This window comes from Oncorhynchus clarkii, chromosome 21 (genome assembly GCF_045791955.1).
Source record: "Oncorhynchus clarkii lewisi isolate Uvic-CL-2024 chromosome 21, UVic_Ocla_1.0, whole genome shotgun sequence".
Classification (NCBI taxonomy): Eukaryota; Metazoa; Chordata; class Actinopteri; order Salmoniformes; family Salmonidae; genus Oncorhynchus; species Oncorhynchus clarkii.
Genome location: NC_092167.1, coordinates 11,812,466 through 11,827,774, shown reverse-complemented (window position 1 = coordinate 11,827,774; position 15,309 = coordinate 11,812,466). Strand labels below are relative to the sequence as shown.

The 15,309-nt window shown below is 44.1% G+C and overlaps 1 protein-coding gene across 14 annotated transcripts in view; it reads left to right on the top strand.

Annotated features, from left to right (window-relative positions):
• LOC139378533 (protein phosphatase 1 regulatory subunit 12A-like) overlaps nucleotides 1–15,309 on the top strand; it is a 62,957-nt gene that overhangs the window by 37,730 nt on the left and 9,918 nt on the right. For 5 of the 14 annotated variants that reach the window (XM_071120795.1, XM_071120791.1, XM_071120790.1 and 2 more), the window contains exons 10-21: nucleotides 2,230–2,493; nucleotides 2,916–3,007; nucleotides 3,457–3,576; nucleotides 4,120–4,272; nucleotides 4,620–4,784; nucleotides 5,009–5,155; nucleotides 5,961–6,051; nucleotides 6,683–6,862; nucleotides 7,073–7,277; nucleotides 10,533–10,666; nucleotides 10,957–11,022; nucleotides 15,019–15,035. In XM_071120795.1, the coding sequence (XP_070976896.1) occupies nucleotides 2,230–2,493; nucleotides 2,916–3,007; nucleotides 3,457–3,576; nucleotides 4,120–4,272; nucleotides 4,620–4,784; nucleotides 5,009–5,155; nucleotides 5,961–6,051; nucleotides 6,683–6,862; nucleotides 7,073–7,277; nucleotides 10,533–10,666; nucleotides 10,957–11,022; nucleotides 15,019–15,035 (1,634 nt within the window). Of the gene's footprint in view, nucleotides 1–1,264; nucleotides 1,373–2,229; nucleotides 2,494–2,915; nucleotides 3,008–3,456; nucleotides 3,577–4,119; nucleotides 4,273–4,619; nucleotides 4,785–5,008; nucleotides 5,156–5,960; nucleotides 6,052–6,682; nucleotides 6,863–7,072; nucleotides 7,278–10,532; nucleotides 10,667–10,956; nucleotides 11,023–12,720; nucleotides 15,036–15,309 lie in introns of those variants that run through there. The other 9 variants (XM_071120799.1, XM_071120797.1, XM_071120800.1 and 6 more) reach the window with 6 other exon arrangements.

Genomic DNA, 15,309 nt, shown 5'->3' with positions numbered 1-15,309 from the left:
AGAACAGCTGGTGCTCTCGGGCATGCTTCAGTGTTGCTTGCCTCAACGTGAGCAGAAAAGGCATTTAGGTCGTCTGGTAGGCTCACGTCACTGGGCACCTCGCATCTGTGTTTCCCTTTGTAGTCCGTAATAGTTTTCAAGCCCTGCCACATCCGACGAGCGTCAGAGCCGGTGTAGTACGATTCAATCTGAATCCTGTATTAACGCTTTGCTTGTTTGATGGGTTGTCTGAGGGCATAGCAGTGGTTGTACATGGGGGTGGGTAGCTTTGCTCGACATTGTTAATGGCACACTGTTGACCCCTGGAAGGACACAGGTAAGGTCATCAGTCAAATATTTTAGCAGTGTTGATTATTACAAGACACCATGAGGATGGGAATTTCTTTCAAAAATGACCCCAGTTTCCCTTTGTCTGCTGCCCTCTGCAGTGCAGATGTGGCGTTGGAGCTGACAATGTACTCAGTGACCTCCGTCCATATACTGTCTCTCAGTGCAGGCCTGTTACTCTTTAGAGGGCACTTCTGCTTTATTCCCTCATAAGAACTGAGGCAATGGACTTGCGCAACATTATCCTAATGATACTACAAACTACTCTTACTTTAAATGTCAACACCACTGGCACAGTATCATTAAACTAGAAAAAATACCTGCTACAAACAATACCTGGTCTATACTACTTCTGTTTTTACGTTTTGTTGAAGTTTACGTTTTGTTGAAAACAGTCACGTTTTCCCTTCAAGTTGATGTTATGTGCCCAAGGAAATTTCTCCCGTTGGATATATCCTCCCATCTGATTGCATTTTCTTTGTGGAGGACTCTGCATTCAAGCTGAAGTCCAGACTATGAAATATACCCATCACTATCCCAGTTATCCATATTTCCTGTTATCTCTGTTGTAGAAATGCTCTTATTCCCCTCCTGCTTTAATGCCTAGCGCACACACAACACAATGTCTTCTGTCTAACGAGAGTGACCAAAACAATTAACAATGTCTGCTTTGAGACTAGCATCGTCTTCTTTTCAAAATGCCTCTTGTGTCCTGCGAGAGCTGTCACTCACTCAACCAATAGAAACGATTGACCCCCTTGTCAGACATTGTTTGGTGTGATCAGGCCTTAAAATATATCTTTGTCTCTCTGTGCTAGGAACTGTCTATCTTTGCTGCTTCTCTCTCTCTACTCTGTTTCTCTCTCTCCCACTCCATTTGTCTCTTTCTCTCTGTCCGCCCCTTTCTCATCATGGCTCTTGTCTTGATTGGCTTTAGTCTGATTATATTACTGCCCTCATGCCTGTGGCGGAGCCAAGCTGTCCTGCATTGTGGCGTCAAGGCTTGCGCAAAACTGGCATTTCTCTTGTGCCCAAAAAACCCATGGTGAGGCATTGGTGTGTTCCAGAGTTATTAGTTACCCTGCCCTTGTTACCGCCGCACCAAATGACAACTTGCCTAATCACCTGACTTCAATAGCCCATCCAGTCAACACTCTTGCTAACATAGTGACAGCCCCCCCCCCCGCCAAAACATTTATTTTCTGCATGGGTCTTCAAACACACTGTCCTATAATGCTTTCTCTGTGTGTCTGTGGCTCATGTGCTCCAACTAGTGTGGTCTATTTGATGTTTCTGTAGCCATTATGTGTGCAGTGTAACCATGTTCCCAAGGCTTGTGTGAGGACTTAATCACTAACTGGAGTTTCAGTGAACAGTGTTTAGTCTCTTTAGTGTCTGATTCTAGGCCTGCCACTGCTGCTAAGATTAAGGAGTCGGTACTCTGTCCCTCAGTCAAAAGTCTAGTACCAGAGTTTATTTATTTTACCTTTATTTTAGCAGGGAGTCCCATTGAGACCAAGGTCTCTTTTTGAAGGGAGCAGTCGACCTAGATGTGGTTATATTATTTCTAGGGGTGCAAGTCACTTGTTGTCTCCAGACCTCCGCCCCCCCCCCCAACATGCGCCCCTACTCAAACATCCCCCTTAAATTTGTTGTCAATCCATGACACGTTATCAAGTGCTGCCATAGATCAGACCGTAGCCTCTGCAGATTCATTCTACACCAAAACTCCTTTGCTTTTTGACCTCTTGATTAACCTCTGTGGACTGCTCTGTGTTCTTCACCTCAGAAAACTAATCCCCGGACTGCTGCCTTCGTCTGCTCTCTGTATAAACCCCCCTTATTAACGTGTCTTTGCTAACGGCTAACCACTAACCCCTCTCCTCTCTCTCTCTCCCCCAGGTGGCCCAGCAGGTGTCGCCTGCCGGTAAGGTCTCTCCTAAAGAGGTCTCCCCTAAAGATAAACAGGAGGATGACAAGACTAAGAAATCGGACGAGTCCCCGGCGTCGTGGCGCCTGGGTCTGAGGAAGACGGGCAGCTACGGGGCGCTGGCGGAGATCACGGCCACTAAGGAGGCCCAGAAGGAGAAGGACACGGCCGGGGTGATGCGCTCGGCCTCCAGCCCCCGCCTCTCCTCCTCCCTGGACAACAAGGACAAAGAGAAGGTCAGTAGCTAACTTAACACCACGCTGTCGGACCCGTCATAATGTGTCCCTATCTGAGCTTGTCATTAGTGCTGACCCTATATAATATACTTACTGTATGTCCCTATAGGACCCACTCAGTGCCCCTACTATAACAATGTGTCCCTGTCTAGCCTAGTCAATAGTGCTGATATTTGATGACATCTGTTTCAAATCATGTTATGTCCAACTGCTTTGAACACATTGAAGTGTGTGTATATTAAGATGAAGTGGATGGACATATAACCGTATCACCGTTCCAGACTGTCTTAAATTTGCATGAAGTTGAAATCCACCGTCGACAGAGACTGGTTTGTTGGCTGGGGGACAATGTGTGAAGAATGTTAGTAGATGTAGTTTGTGTTTTGAGCCATTTGCTTGAGCTCCTAATGTTTCATGTGCAGGAAAAAGACAAAGGAACCAGACTTGCCTACGTTGCCCCCACCATCCCCAGGAGACTGGCCAGTACATCGGACATTGACGAGAAGGAGAACAGGTGAAGTGCCAGCGTGGTCCCTCTGAAGGGAAAAGTGCATAGACAGGAGCACCACCTGCTGTTCACTGCTGTGTGTTACAGGCCCAAAGCAGCACTGCATGTTGTCTTTATGTAGCTGCTCTGCTGCCTCTGAGTACTTCAGTTTACAATGGAAAAATCTACAGATTAAAAAAGTGGGCTCATACATATTTCTATGACGTGTAGGAATTAGTTACTGGAAAATGATATTCTCACTGTTCACATTTGACCAGCATCAATCAGATGGACAATATCTCAAATATGTTACAAATATCGGTCATTGATACTTTGTTAGTCATTACTGATTTTCCATTTTAGACACATTTTAGGATTTATCCAGTGTTTACTTGTTGTAGCACACAGCTGCTGGTCCTTGCCTGTATATTGTGGATCCCTGGGTGCTATTGTAGTGTGTGTGGTTCCAATCCCAGGGACTCTGCTGCTAGTCTGGTACGTAGCGGCTCCTACACCAGGAGACGCTGGGACGATGAGCTGAAGAACAGTGAAGGAAGCGCTTCCACCAATCGAACAACACCCAGCTATCAGCGCAGGTTTGCCACGCTTCACTACATGCTACCCCTCATGGTCCTTAACGTGACCGACTCCCTACACCAGATCAGCGCATCATTCATTCAGTACTATTTCTGGACTTACTAATAATGTTGTGGACATATCCAGTTACACTTTTTAGTTCACACTTAGTAGTTTTGCTCAATGCTAATGTCCCATTTGAAAGCAGTGCATGTACATGCAAACATCTACTGAGAAAAGCTGTGCAAGTCAGTCCGACGCCTCCGTCACAAACGCCAGTCTCCTGCATGACTGTACTAGTCCTGTCAGGTTTCTGTGCTTTTAGTTTCTCTATACTACACACCAGGTTCCACATTACAATCTGCCATTGTCACGTTCTTACAGCCTGCAAGGTTCCAAAATGACATAATCCAGAATCCATCTCTATGGCTCAAGAAACCAAGACGTGGACCAAGTGTATCAGAGCTTAGTTTTTATGTGTGTGTGTGTTTATATAAATGTGTGTGGTGTGCCCCCTTGCTAACATGTCTATCTTCGCTCCCCCCACCCCCACACACTGCCAGCACGTCCCACACGCTAACGCTAGGGCGGAGTGGCAGCACGCGGGACGTGCCAGCCAAGTCCTCGTCTGCCTCCAGCTTGGACCCTATCACCTGTAACACTAAACCCTGGCAGTCGCCCACCTCCCACTACCAGTCTTACAGCATTTACCGCAGGTATACCACCAGCCCCCACTGAACAAGAACCTCTATCCACCTCCACTGTCTGTCTGTCACCTGTCTGTTGGTCTCGACTGCATAAGTGTTGTGTAGTTCCATGTGTCTTTGTGACTGGTGTTCTCTTGACCCTCCCATTAACTAAAGAGAATCAACCCCATTTTGGAATACTGGGTAACAGTAATGGGAGAGGAATTCATCTTCAAAGGCCACAGTGTTAACTGTTTTGGATTGTAACGTGTCATTCCTGGCATGGGTAATGGGTCCTCTCCAGCCTCTTTCACTCTCCTTCCCTCTTTCCTGTTCTCTCGTTCCTTCTCTGACTGTTGTTCCACTGATATCCACAGTGGTTCCTTTGGCAGGAGGCACGAGGACCTGGGTTCGACCACCTCTTCCTCCACTAGCACCACCACCACCTCGTCTGTTACCTCGCCCACCGGCCACCGTGACCGCAGCCTGCTCTCCAGCCTGGGCTCCTCCACCCGTACCGGATCCTCCAGCCTCACCAGCAGGTACGCACACACGTAACACATGCATGTGACACACAGGGATCTCCCCCAAATAATGTCTCCCAAAATAAAAATAACTACTTTTTATTTTATCGTATAAGGCCATTTTTATCTAGATTGCTGGGAATGGCAGTTACAGGTGTTAAAATCCTGGGAGGACCCTACACGCATGAATGTAAAACATTTTAGTCATATTTTGAAGTCCTGTGTACAATTGTGTGGATCAGGTACTGGGCAGAGGAGAGTGCGGAGAGGGAAAAGGAGCGGGAGAAGGAGTCTGCTGCAGTCATCCCTACGATTAACACTGGTTCTACCACCACCACCACGTCCACTACTGGCACCATCATTGGCTCTGACGGCAGGGAGAGACGCAGGTCTGACACGCGCACGTACGCGCACCCCCTGCCCATACACACACACACACTGAAATGGAAGCCCACACGTGCACCCATGGGGGAAAAACAAGGATGTCACTGATACACACCGTGTCTATTTCACACACAGCTCATGTTTCTTCACTTGTTTATGCAACTAGAAACAATGTAATAACTGCCGTCTCTCAGAAAGCGGAATATCTTGAAGCTAGCAGGATCCTGTGCCGTTTGAGATTGCATTGTCTCTACTTGAGAATTGGGTGTGATCTCCTACAATGTGTACACACAGGAGGAGGAGTGGGAGTCTGTTAAAATGAATGGGGTTAAGAGCACGTCTTCCTGTGAAGTCACTGCTGCTGAAAGAAGCCACCTGTTCTGGGAGGGTTCTAGAACCCTGACTGCTTCAGAAAGTTCTCCTTATAAGGAATATGGGGTTTCTCAAGGCCTAGACAAGGCTCACGAGTGATTGTATTCATATTTTTGAATGCGGTGAAGGAACACATTCCCTCTTCAAAGAAAGCATTACAATTACCTGTCTTGTTGTTCCCTTAGTATTTGCAATATTTTGAGACTGACGCTAAATTAAAGGTGAAAGGAGAATAAATATCTCCACAGCTGATAGTACAATACAAATATGGAAGTGAGCAGAGAAAACACTGTTAGATTTTCCATTTTAGATTAGGCTATTTACCTGAACAGTTGTCAATCTCATAACTGCCACGTCCATCATCCTCATCCTTACGTGTGGCTTTAGCTTGTTTTTGTTCAAGATTGTACCTCACGCCTGTCCTTGTTTGTGTTGCAGATCGTACCTCACGCCTGTTAGGGATGAAGAGTCGGAGTCCCAGAGGAAAGCCCGCTCCAGACAGGCTAGACAGTCCAGACGGTCTACCCAGGTTAGTGAAGACGTCTGTCCTAACTCTGCTTCTGAACTGGCCCTAAATGGCCAACCAAATACTTGTCGATAAATGCGGTGTCAACTGAGTCACTTCTTATTGGACTTTTGTAATGGTTCGCGGTTAGTCCATTTCTCTACTATAAGAGTCATAAGAAAAAGTAATGTACATGTTATCAAGTATTCTGCCATAATGTGGCTTGGGCTAATATAGCTGAACTGATTGTTTAAAAAAAAGAAGTTATTGCCAGTTTGTTTTTATTGCGGAAACATAAACATTGTGTAAAGTGGCACACATTCCTAAGCGTGGCGAGTTTTAATGAGATTGTTTACAAGCTGTAGGAAACTGGGCGGGTCCTTTTCCACGCTGTCACGAATACTTTCTGAAATAACTAGATATGCTTCAGCTTAAAATGCCCAAGTAAATTGTCTACTTTTCTATAACCACAATGTTCACAGTGCAGTAAGTGAATGCCTGAAATTAGTTGTACAGTTTCATCTTCCAAAATGCAGATTACTGCCATTTTGTATTTTTTCTCTCCATGAGGAAATCAAAATGGCCAAATAACAAACATTTGCTCCTGTAACCCTTTTCGTCAGAGATTCACTAAATTCTCTCCGTTTCCTCTCAGGGTGTGACTCTGACTGACCTCCAAGAGGCAGAGAAGACCATCGGCAGGAGCCGCCCCACACGGACCCGGGAGGAGGAGAAGGAAGAGAAGGAGAAACAAGACAAGGAGAAGCAAGAGGAGAAGGAGACTGGTGAGACCAAGGAGGACGACTACCGGTCGAGGTACCGCAGCTTTGAAGAGGTATGTCATGGCTTCCCCAAGTTATTTACGATGCTCTATTATCCATCTGGAAATGCAACATATGAGTTTACTGTTGATGTGTAAACTGACAATCACTTTTGAGGTTTCTAAATAAATTGGATACATTTTTGGCAGTTTTCCTCAAGCCCTGGTTGTTTGATCAGAAGACTGTAATCATTCTGGACTTCCTGTTCTTTCTCCTCTCTCCAGACTTACCAGCGCTACCGTCCCTCCACCACCTCGACCACCTCCACCCTGAGCACGGCCTCCACCCCGTCCTCCACCACCTCCAGCTCCCTCAACAGGCCCAACAGCCTGAGCAGCATCACTTCCTCCTCCAGCTCCCTCAACAGGCCCAACAGCCTGAGCAGCATCACTTCCTCCTCCAGCCGCTCCTCCAGGGACACTGAGAAAGGTCAGCCATTAGAGCATAGCTACGGGTGCAGATCTCTAAATGCTATGGATTGTAATTAAACCTCATATGCTGCTGCCATTCGGTGTATCAGTATGATAAATCTATGTACTCTCATACCAAACTGTAAGCTTTCTGGACACTGTCAGCATTGCATTGATTGTGACTGAGTAGATGCACATGCGCACACAAATATTATACTGAGATACTCCTGCTTTCAACAGCAGACCTATCTATTGAAAAAAAGAAGCTTGAGTTTTACTGTAGAATATAATCCAATATTGAGGTATGGCTGGAGTATGTAACATAATTAGATATACAGTGCCTTCAGAAAGTATTACTTCTTGACTTTATTCTACATTTTGTTGTTACAGCCTGAATTCAAAATGGATTAAATGGATTTCTCACCCATCTACACACAATATCCCATAATTACAGTGAAAACATGTTTCAGAGATTTTTGCAATTTATTGAAGATGAAATACAGATCTAATTTATACTGAGCAAAGATATGAACACAACATGCAACAATTACAATGATTTTACTGAGTTACAGTTCATATAAGGAAATCAGTCAATTGAAATAAATTCATTAGGCCCTAATCTATGGATTTCACATGACTGGGCAGCGGTGCAGCCACACGTGGGCCTGGGAGGGCATAGGCCCACCCACTTGGAAGCCAGGCCCAGCCAATCCGAATGAGTTCTCCCCCACAAAAGGGTTTTATTATAGACAGAAATACTCCTCAGTTTAATCAGCTATCTGGGAGGCTGGTCTGGCTTATTGTAGAGAAATACAAATGTAGTTCTCTGACAACCGCTCTGGTGGTTATTCCTGCAGTCAACATGACAATTGCAAGCTCCATCAACTTTAGAAATCTGTGGCGTTGTGTGACAACACAATTTAGTATTTTTATTGTCCCCAGCACAAGGTGCACCTGTGTAATGTTCATGCTGTTTAATCAGCTTCTTGATATGCCACACCTGTCAGGTAGATGGATTATCTTTGCAAAGGAATGCTCACTAACAGGGATGGTAACAAATCTGTGCACCAACATTTTAGAGAAATAAGCTTTTTGTGGGTATGGACATTTCTGGGATCTTTTATTTCCACTCATGAAACATGGGACCAACACTTGACATGTTCCTTTTTTATATTTTCTGTTCAGTGTGTAAGTATTCACATCCCTTTGCTATGACACTCCAAATAGTGCTCAGAAATAGTGCTCAGTTGCATGTAATTTCCTTTGATCATCCTTGATGTCACTACAGCTTGATTGGAGTCCACCTGTGGCAAATTCAATTGTTTGGACATTTTTTTTTAGAAGGAAACACTTGTCTATATAAGGTCCCACAGTGCATGTGGGCTGTCATTGTAAATTAGAATTTGTTCATAACTGACTTCCCTAGTTCTATAAAGGTTAAGTCAAATAAATGTCAGAGCAGAAACTGCCATGAAGTACAAGGAACTTTCGGTAGTGCTCCAAGATAATTGTGATGAGGCATGTATCTGGGGAAGGGTTTAAAACTATTTCTAGAGTTTTGAAAGGTTCCAAGCGCACAGTGGTCTCCATTAATATAGAACTCTGCCTAGAGCTGGCCAGACGAACAAACTGAGCAACAGGGCAAGAAGGACCTAGGTTGGGGAGGTGACCAAGAAGCCAATGACCACTGACAGAACTACGTAGTTCCTTGGCTGAGATGGAAGAGCCTGCCAGAAGGACAATAGTCTGGCCACTCTCCCACAAAGCCCAGAAGAGCCTGAGGCCACTCCTGAGAAAAAAAAAGCATTTGACAGCATGCCCGGAGTTTACAAAAAGGCATGTGAAAAACTTAAAAGCATAAGGCAATAGATTGTAGTCTGAGACAAAAATGTAAGTCTTTGGCCTGAATACTAAGGGCTATGTCTGGAGAGAACCAGGCACAGCTCATCACCCGTATAACACCATCCCTACCGTGAAGCGTGGTGGCAGCAGCATGCTATGGGAATGCTTTTCAGCAGCAGGGACTGGGAGACTGGTAAGGATAGAGGGACCAATGAATAGAGACATGCAGCCAATTTCTTGAAGAGAACCTGCTTGAGAGCGCAAAGGACCTTAGACTGAGGGTGAAGATTTACATTCCAGCAGCAGAATGACCCCAAGCATACAGCCAAAGCAACGCTGAAATGGCTTCAGAACAAGAATGTAAAAGTACTTAATCTGTGGAAAGACTTGAAGATTGCTGTTCACTGCCACTCCCCATCTAATTTAAGAGCTTAAGAAAATCTGCAAGGAAGAATGGGAGAAAATCCAAAAATCCAGAGATGCAAAGCTGATCCAGGCACCGAAGACTACTTAAAGCTGTATCTCTGCCAAGGTGTTTCTGCAAAGAATTGACTCGGGAATACTTCTGTAAATTAGATTACTGTATTACATTTTCAATAATTCTAAAAATGTCTTTTCACTTTGTCATTATGGGATATTTTGTGTAGATGGGTTAACAAATTATCAATTTAATCCATTTTGAATTCAGGCTGTAACAGAACAAAATGTAGAACAAGTCAAGGGGTATGAATACTTTCTGAAGGCACTGTATCTAATAGCCATGTGAGCATAGACTGGTTAACCTGAATTCCACCCAGGCAGGGAAAGGATTAGGTTGCCTTAAATGAAATGCCTTAAATGAAACATGACCCTGCCAAGCCACACTGCTTCTTGACTCTGCTCGCTTAACCAGGAAGCCAGCCGCACCAATGTGTCGGAGGAAACACCGTCCAACTGACCACCGAGTCCGCTTGCAGGCAGCTGGCCTGCCACAAGTAGTCGCTAGAGCACGATGAGACAAGGAAATCCCAGCTGGCCAAACCCTCCCCAATTGTGCCCAGCCCCATGGGTCTCCCGGTCACGTCCGGCAGTGACACAGCCTGGGATCGAACCCGAGGCTGTAGTAGCGCCTCAGCACTGCGATTCTGTGCCTTAGACCTCTGTGCCACTTGGGAGGCGCAAACCAAAGATATAACTTAAGGTTTACCGAACTACGCTTTGATGGAATGAAACTTTGATGTCGGCACACACTGACTAATGAACACTATTGATGAAGGACATGCTCATTTATTGGGTGACTAATAGTTTGTCACCAGTTAGGCTCCTCAGTAAAGTCAATTGCATTTCCAAAATAAAATGTTGATTTGACAATGTAAACCTGACAAATTGGAATTGACCCCAAATGTACTAGGTCCAGTGCATATGGCTCACTCAGTCTCTCTGTAATTGACAGAATCCGACAAGAAGCAGCAGCAGGAGGAGGAGAAGGAGGGAGAGGATAAGTCCCAGCCCCGCTCCATACGTGATCGCCGGCGGCCCCGTGAGAAGAGACGCTCCACCGGGGTGTCTTTCTGGACCCAAGATGGGGTTTGTGACATACACACACTGACACTTTTTAATGTGGACATGCCTCAAGTGTAATGAACAGAGCCCACTTGACCCACCTGTAAGGTAATAAGGATACATGTCAGTTTGAGGTGAAAAGCCATTTTATAGATTTAGCAGTACAACTACTCTCGAGGTACTACACTGAAGTGCACCTCCATGAAACACATCTGGATGTAGCTGATTGGGGTTTTTCAGCCAGACTTTGGGTTTATTCTGAGAATAACTGTCCCGGGCCTGTTCCTGACCTCCTGTCCCTCCTTGCATTCCAGAGTGATGACAATGACCCAGACCAGTCGGCAGACTCCGAGGAAGGCAGCATCAAGGGTGAACCTCAGGTAACCTTAGTCCACACAACCATGCAGAAATAAACCCACAATAGATGCAGTAAAGAGGTAATTGGAACGCAGGATGCTGTGACGCCCTCATTTGCGCAAATTCAACAAATCTGATCGAACTAAGTGGATATATGTCAAATCTGTAATTTTTGTATTATTAATTTGAAACGGGCTCAAGGTGGTTACTAAAAGTCTGATTTGGATATTTTGGGCTGTTTTCACTGCATAACGTTTTAAAGTTGTCCCCTTTTCACGTTTTGAAGAAGTGACTGCTAAATGCTAACTCAAGTTTGTATGAGATGGTATCATAGCTAGCATACAGAAATTGTTATGGAAGGCAGTCGTTTTTAACTGAAAGGCATGTCCTCATTAAAGTGTCAGTGGGTGTATATCACGAACCCCATTGATTGGTGACTATGACATGTATTGGGGTTTACATCCATACAAGCGTTAAGCTCAGATTTATACCTCAACATATTGTGAAATATCCGTAATAAACAATAGCCTATAGGCTGTTTTTGCTGGGGGGCATTGAGGATATTCCACTCGTTTCCATGGCATTTACATTGCTTTGAGTTCCATTGACCTCTTTACCGCAACTGTCTGTGGTCCAACCTCCAGCCTGAGACCCAAACTAAAGGATAGACTGTTTTGATTAAACACTTTTAGTGAGTGGCCATTTTTTTGATGAAGTTCAACCACCCCAATCAACTTTTTTTTGCTCTTTCACTCTTTTGTCTATAGTCACGGCCAAGCAAGTGCCTCTGCTTTTCCTTTATTTGGCCTATTTTGGCCAGCTTTGGTACTGTAAAGACTCCCTCTTCTGCTTACTTTGGATATCATGGTTCCTCCTTTCCTGTGATTGTCCTGTCGCTAAGGTGACCTCAAACGCACTCTCCACCATAGTTCAGTAAGTTCCAAAACAAGCCACCACACAAAGGAAATTGTCTTGTTCATGTCGAAGGTTGAACGTACAGGCAGTTTTCACTATTATGAAAACTATTCTGTGAATGGAGGAGAAAATGGAAGGAATTAAAATGTTCTGGGCTAGTTACTTTTTTGGACTAGATATTGACAATTACTTTAAGTTTATTTTTTCACATGCATTGAAAAATGTCCAGCATTCTGCAATCCACGATGACTTATTTTTAGTGGACATGACATCCACCCTGTAATCATAGCTAAAGAACCCCCAACGGAGTTGCTGTTGTACCTTTTGGGAGGGAGATGGAAGGTCGGTATGACTAACAAAAAATGGGTCAGGCTTCTTTGTATGTAAAAAGAGAGCGGCATTTTGTTTATCTACAAAGGACTCATGAAGAAACTTCCTATCTCTATTGTATCATTAATTCAATTTAGACTTACAAATGACCAAACCCAGTCTCAGGCTTGGATACTACTGGAGGCCCCTTCGGTCTCCACAGTTGGGTAAAGCTGCTTTTAGTCTTTATTTATTTTTTTGCGACCTTCATGTGGAACAACTTCCAGAGCTCTCTGAAATGAGATCTCCTCGTCCTCCTTGGTCAATGATTGTCATCTCTTGATATATCTCTGTTTTAATATATCTCTTTGTTATGTTGTACATTGTATCTGTTTGTATTTATGCAGAGCTCCTCTGTAAGAAACCCTAGTTTCTTGAGGTTGAATAAAGGTTGAATAAGATGGAGTCTCCCTGGCTAAGTCTTCCTGTTTTGGAAGGGGTGTGTCCTATGCAGTGCTGCGGAGCGGACAGTGATGTGGCCAGGCGCTTGGCTGCAGATCAGACGCACACAGTGGGAGGAGGAGGGCTGGTGGACGGAGCAACCAGCCAGAAAGCCAGCATATCTCTTTGTTGTTGAAGGCTGCACGTTGGGGCGGGGCCTTAACGGAACACCAAATAGGAAATGGTCTATTATCTCTGCATGAATAGGAAAGCATTCAGGAAGAGCTGCTCCCTCCTGCCAGAGTTGATTTGGGTTTCTCCCTGGGCTTGGAATTGCCAGGGACCTCACGATACAATGTTAGGATACTTAGGGGCCAATACACGATGTGTATTGCGATTTGATGTTTCAAACTATTGATCACTACATGTCTGCTACAGAGAGACGAGAGCGCATGTGAAAGTGATTTTTGATCAGTCATGGAAATAAAAGGGCTGAAAACAACACGTTCGCTCACTATTTAAGAAGATGGAGAACAAGCTATAGGCTGAACAATACAGGAGTTTTGTTGTAGGTACGGTCAACTAACGTTACCTGGCAATTAGGGTTGAATAGTTTCCTGATATTTTACAAATGTTCCATCCTGAGAATAAATCACTTTTCTCCCGTGTAACCCGGCACTTCCCATCAAAACCGGAAGTGTTATTCAAAAGCATTTATAAAGCATATAAATAGGCCTATGTCTGGATTTGATTAGAGCTTTGTTTGAAAATTCCAGCCTGATGCAACCTGAGCCTGATTGAATACATATTATGAGCCCTACATTAATGACAATGCGTCGACTGCCAAATGATTGGGACGTTATCCAATACATAGGCTATATGATATATAAGCTACTGCACATTATGCACGGCAGAAAAACATAAAGGCGCATAGCTACATCTATGGATAAGTAAATGAAACAAGTGGCAGTAGTCTTTTGAGTGTGAACTGCATTGTGTGGACTGGAATTACACCCCTTGGTCTAACCATGATAAAGCAGGTGCAGCACATGCAGCCTGCAAAGTTACAATTAAAGGCTAGAAAATTTGAGTTAAATTTTTCAAGATATTTCCTGCTATTAGCCGACCTTTCTCTCTCTAGTGTTGCGCCATTCCTTCCTCGCTTTCAACAGTTAAATGAAATAAGTTGTGTTGTCCATCATTCTAATGACATACTTGAATAATGTAAGACTAGAATGAGATGCAGAAGGTGTTCACTTCTCCATGAGGATTGAATGGTTAATGGGTCTGAATAAATGACTTCTATAGTCTAGCGCCGTCGCGCAATCGCTCTTTCAAACTACCTGTGAGTTCTTTTGGCTGTTGCTTTTAACATTCGAACACACAACTTTTGTTTGCTCTCTTCAAATAGTCTATTGGTGTAAGTAATGCAGAAAAATGTCCAGCAAGGTATTCTAGTCTAGTATTTTTAGAGGCCAGCGGGCGGAGCACGGGTGTGTGCATATTGCGCAAATGAGGAGGCAATAAATTAGAAGCTTATTATGCATAATCTCTCTTCAATCTTGAACGGGATTGTCTATTTTGGATGTCATTGGAATGGAATTGATGGAGAGCGAGCGGGCTCGCCCGTACATTGATTTAAAGCAACGATATAGGATTTTTAAAACGCTGCAATTAAAAAATAAAATCTTTACAATTGGGAAAAAATAAGGTGATGGAGATGTGTAAATTAGACGTGCATTCAGTACAAATCGATACTTGCAGTCAAAGTATCAATATAATATTGTGATATGTAACTAGTTTCACCCCTCCCAGTTCTGCCCACTTGATTTTAGGTGGTAAACATAGCTGGCCTTGTGGTGGTGAAAGTCAAGGACAACTGGAGTTATTGAAGAATGTCCCTGCATGTATCAGTTACTTGCAGTGTGAAGTGAAGCACTTTTTTTCTTGACTTGAGGGAGATTTGAATTGGTCAAGATCTTCAAAATATATCACAACCCGAGGGAAGTAGGTTAAAACATGCTTTGGTGTTTTTGTTAAGCAGTATATTTTTCTGACACCTATAATTCAACCAGTTGTACATGTCAGTTTTCTTCCCCCTCACCATTTTAGTCTCTGTAGCTACGGTCTTAAAGATATCCTGACACACAAGGGCTTTTCCTGGAGATCGGGCTCCTTCAGCTTCAGGAAACCAACAGCAATTTGAACACTGTTGTAGGCTTGGCCCTCTGACCCACATCCCGCCTGCTCTGAGAAACACTGCGGGAGCTAGGAGAGGCTGAATCGGTCATGTGAATTTGCTTGTATTAACATCGGGTAAAGACATTAAATCACTGCTGTTTTTCTTTTCACAGAGCGACCGACTGTCCAGGTACGTGCCAAATTCAGTATATTCTTCAGGTCTATCCAAATGGCACACTATTCCCTATATAGTGCACAACTTTTGACCAGGGCCCATAGGGAACCTGTAGTGTACTAATTTTGACCAGAGCCCTATGTAGAGAATAGGGTGCCATTTGGGAATGCATATTTCCTGTCTATTTACCCTTCACTTGGCGGGCTTGTGCCACTTTGGACCAAATAAACCGTTGACAAACTGGTATATGGCTATGTAAATATTAGACATGGTCAATAAGATGCTGTAG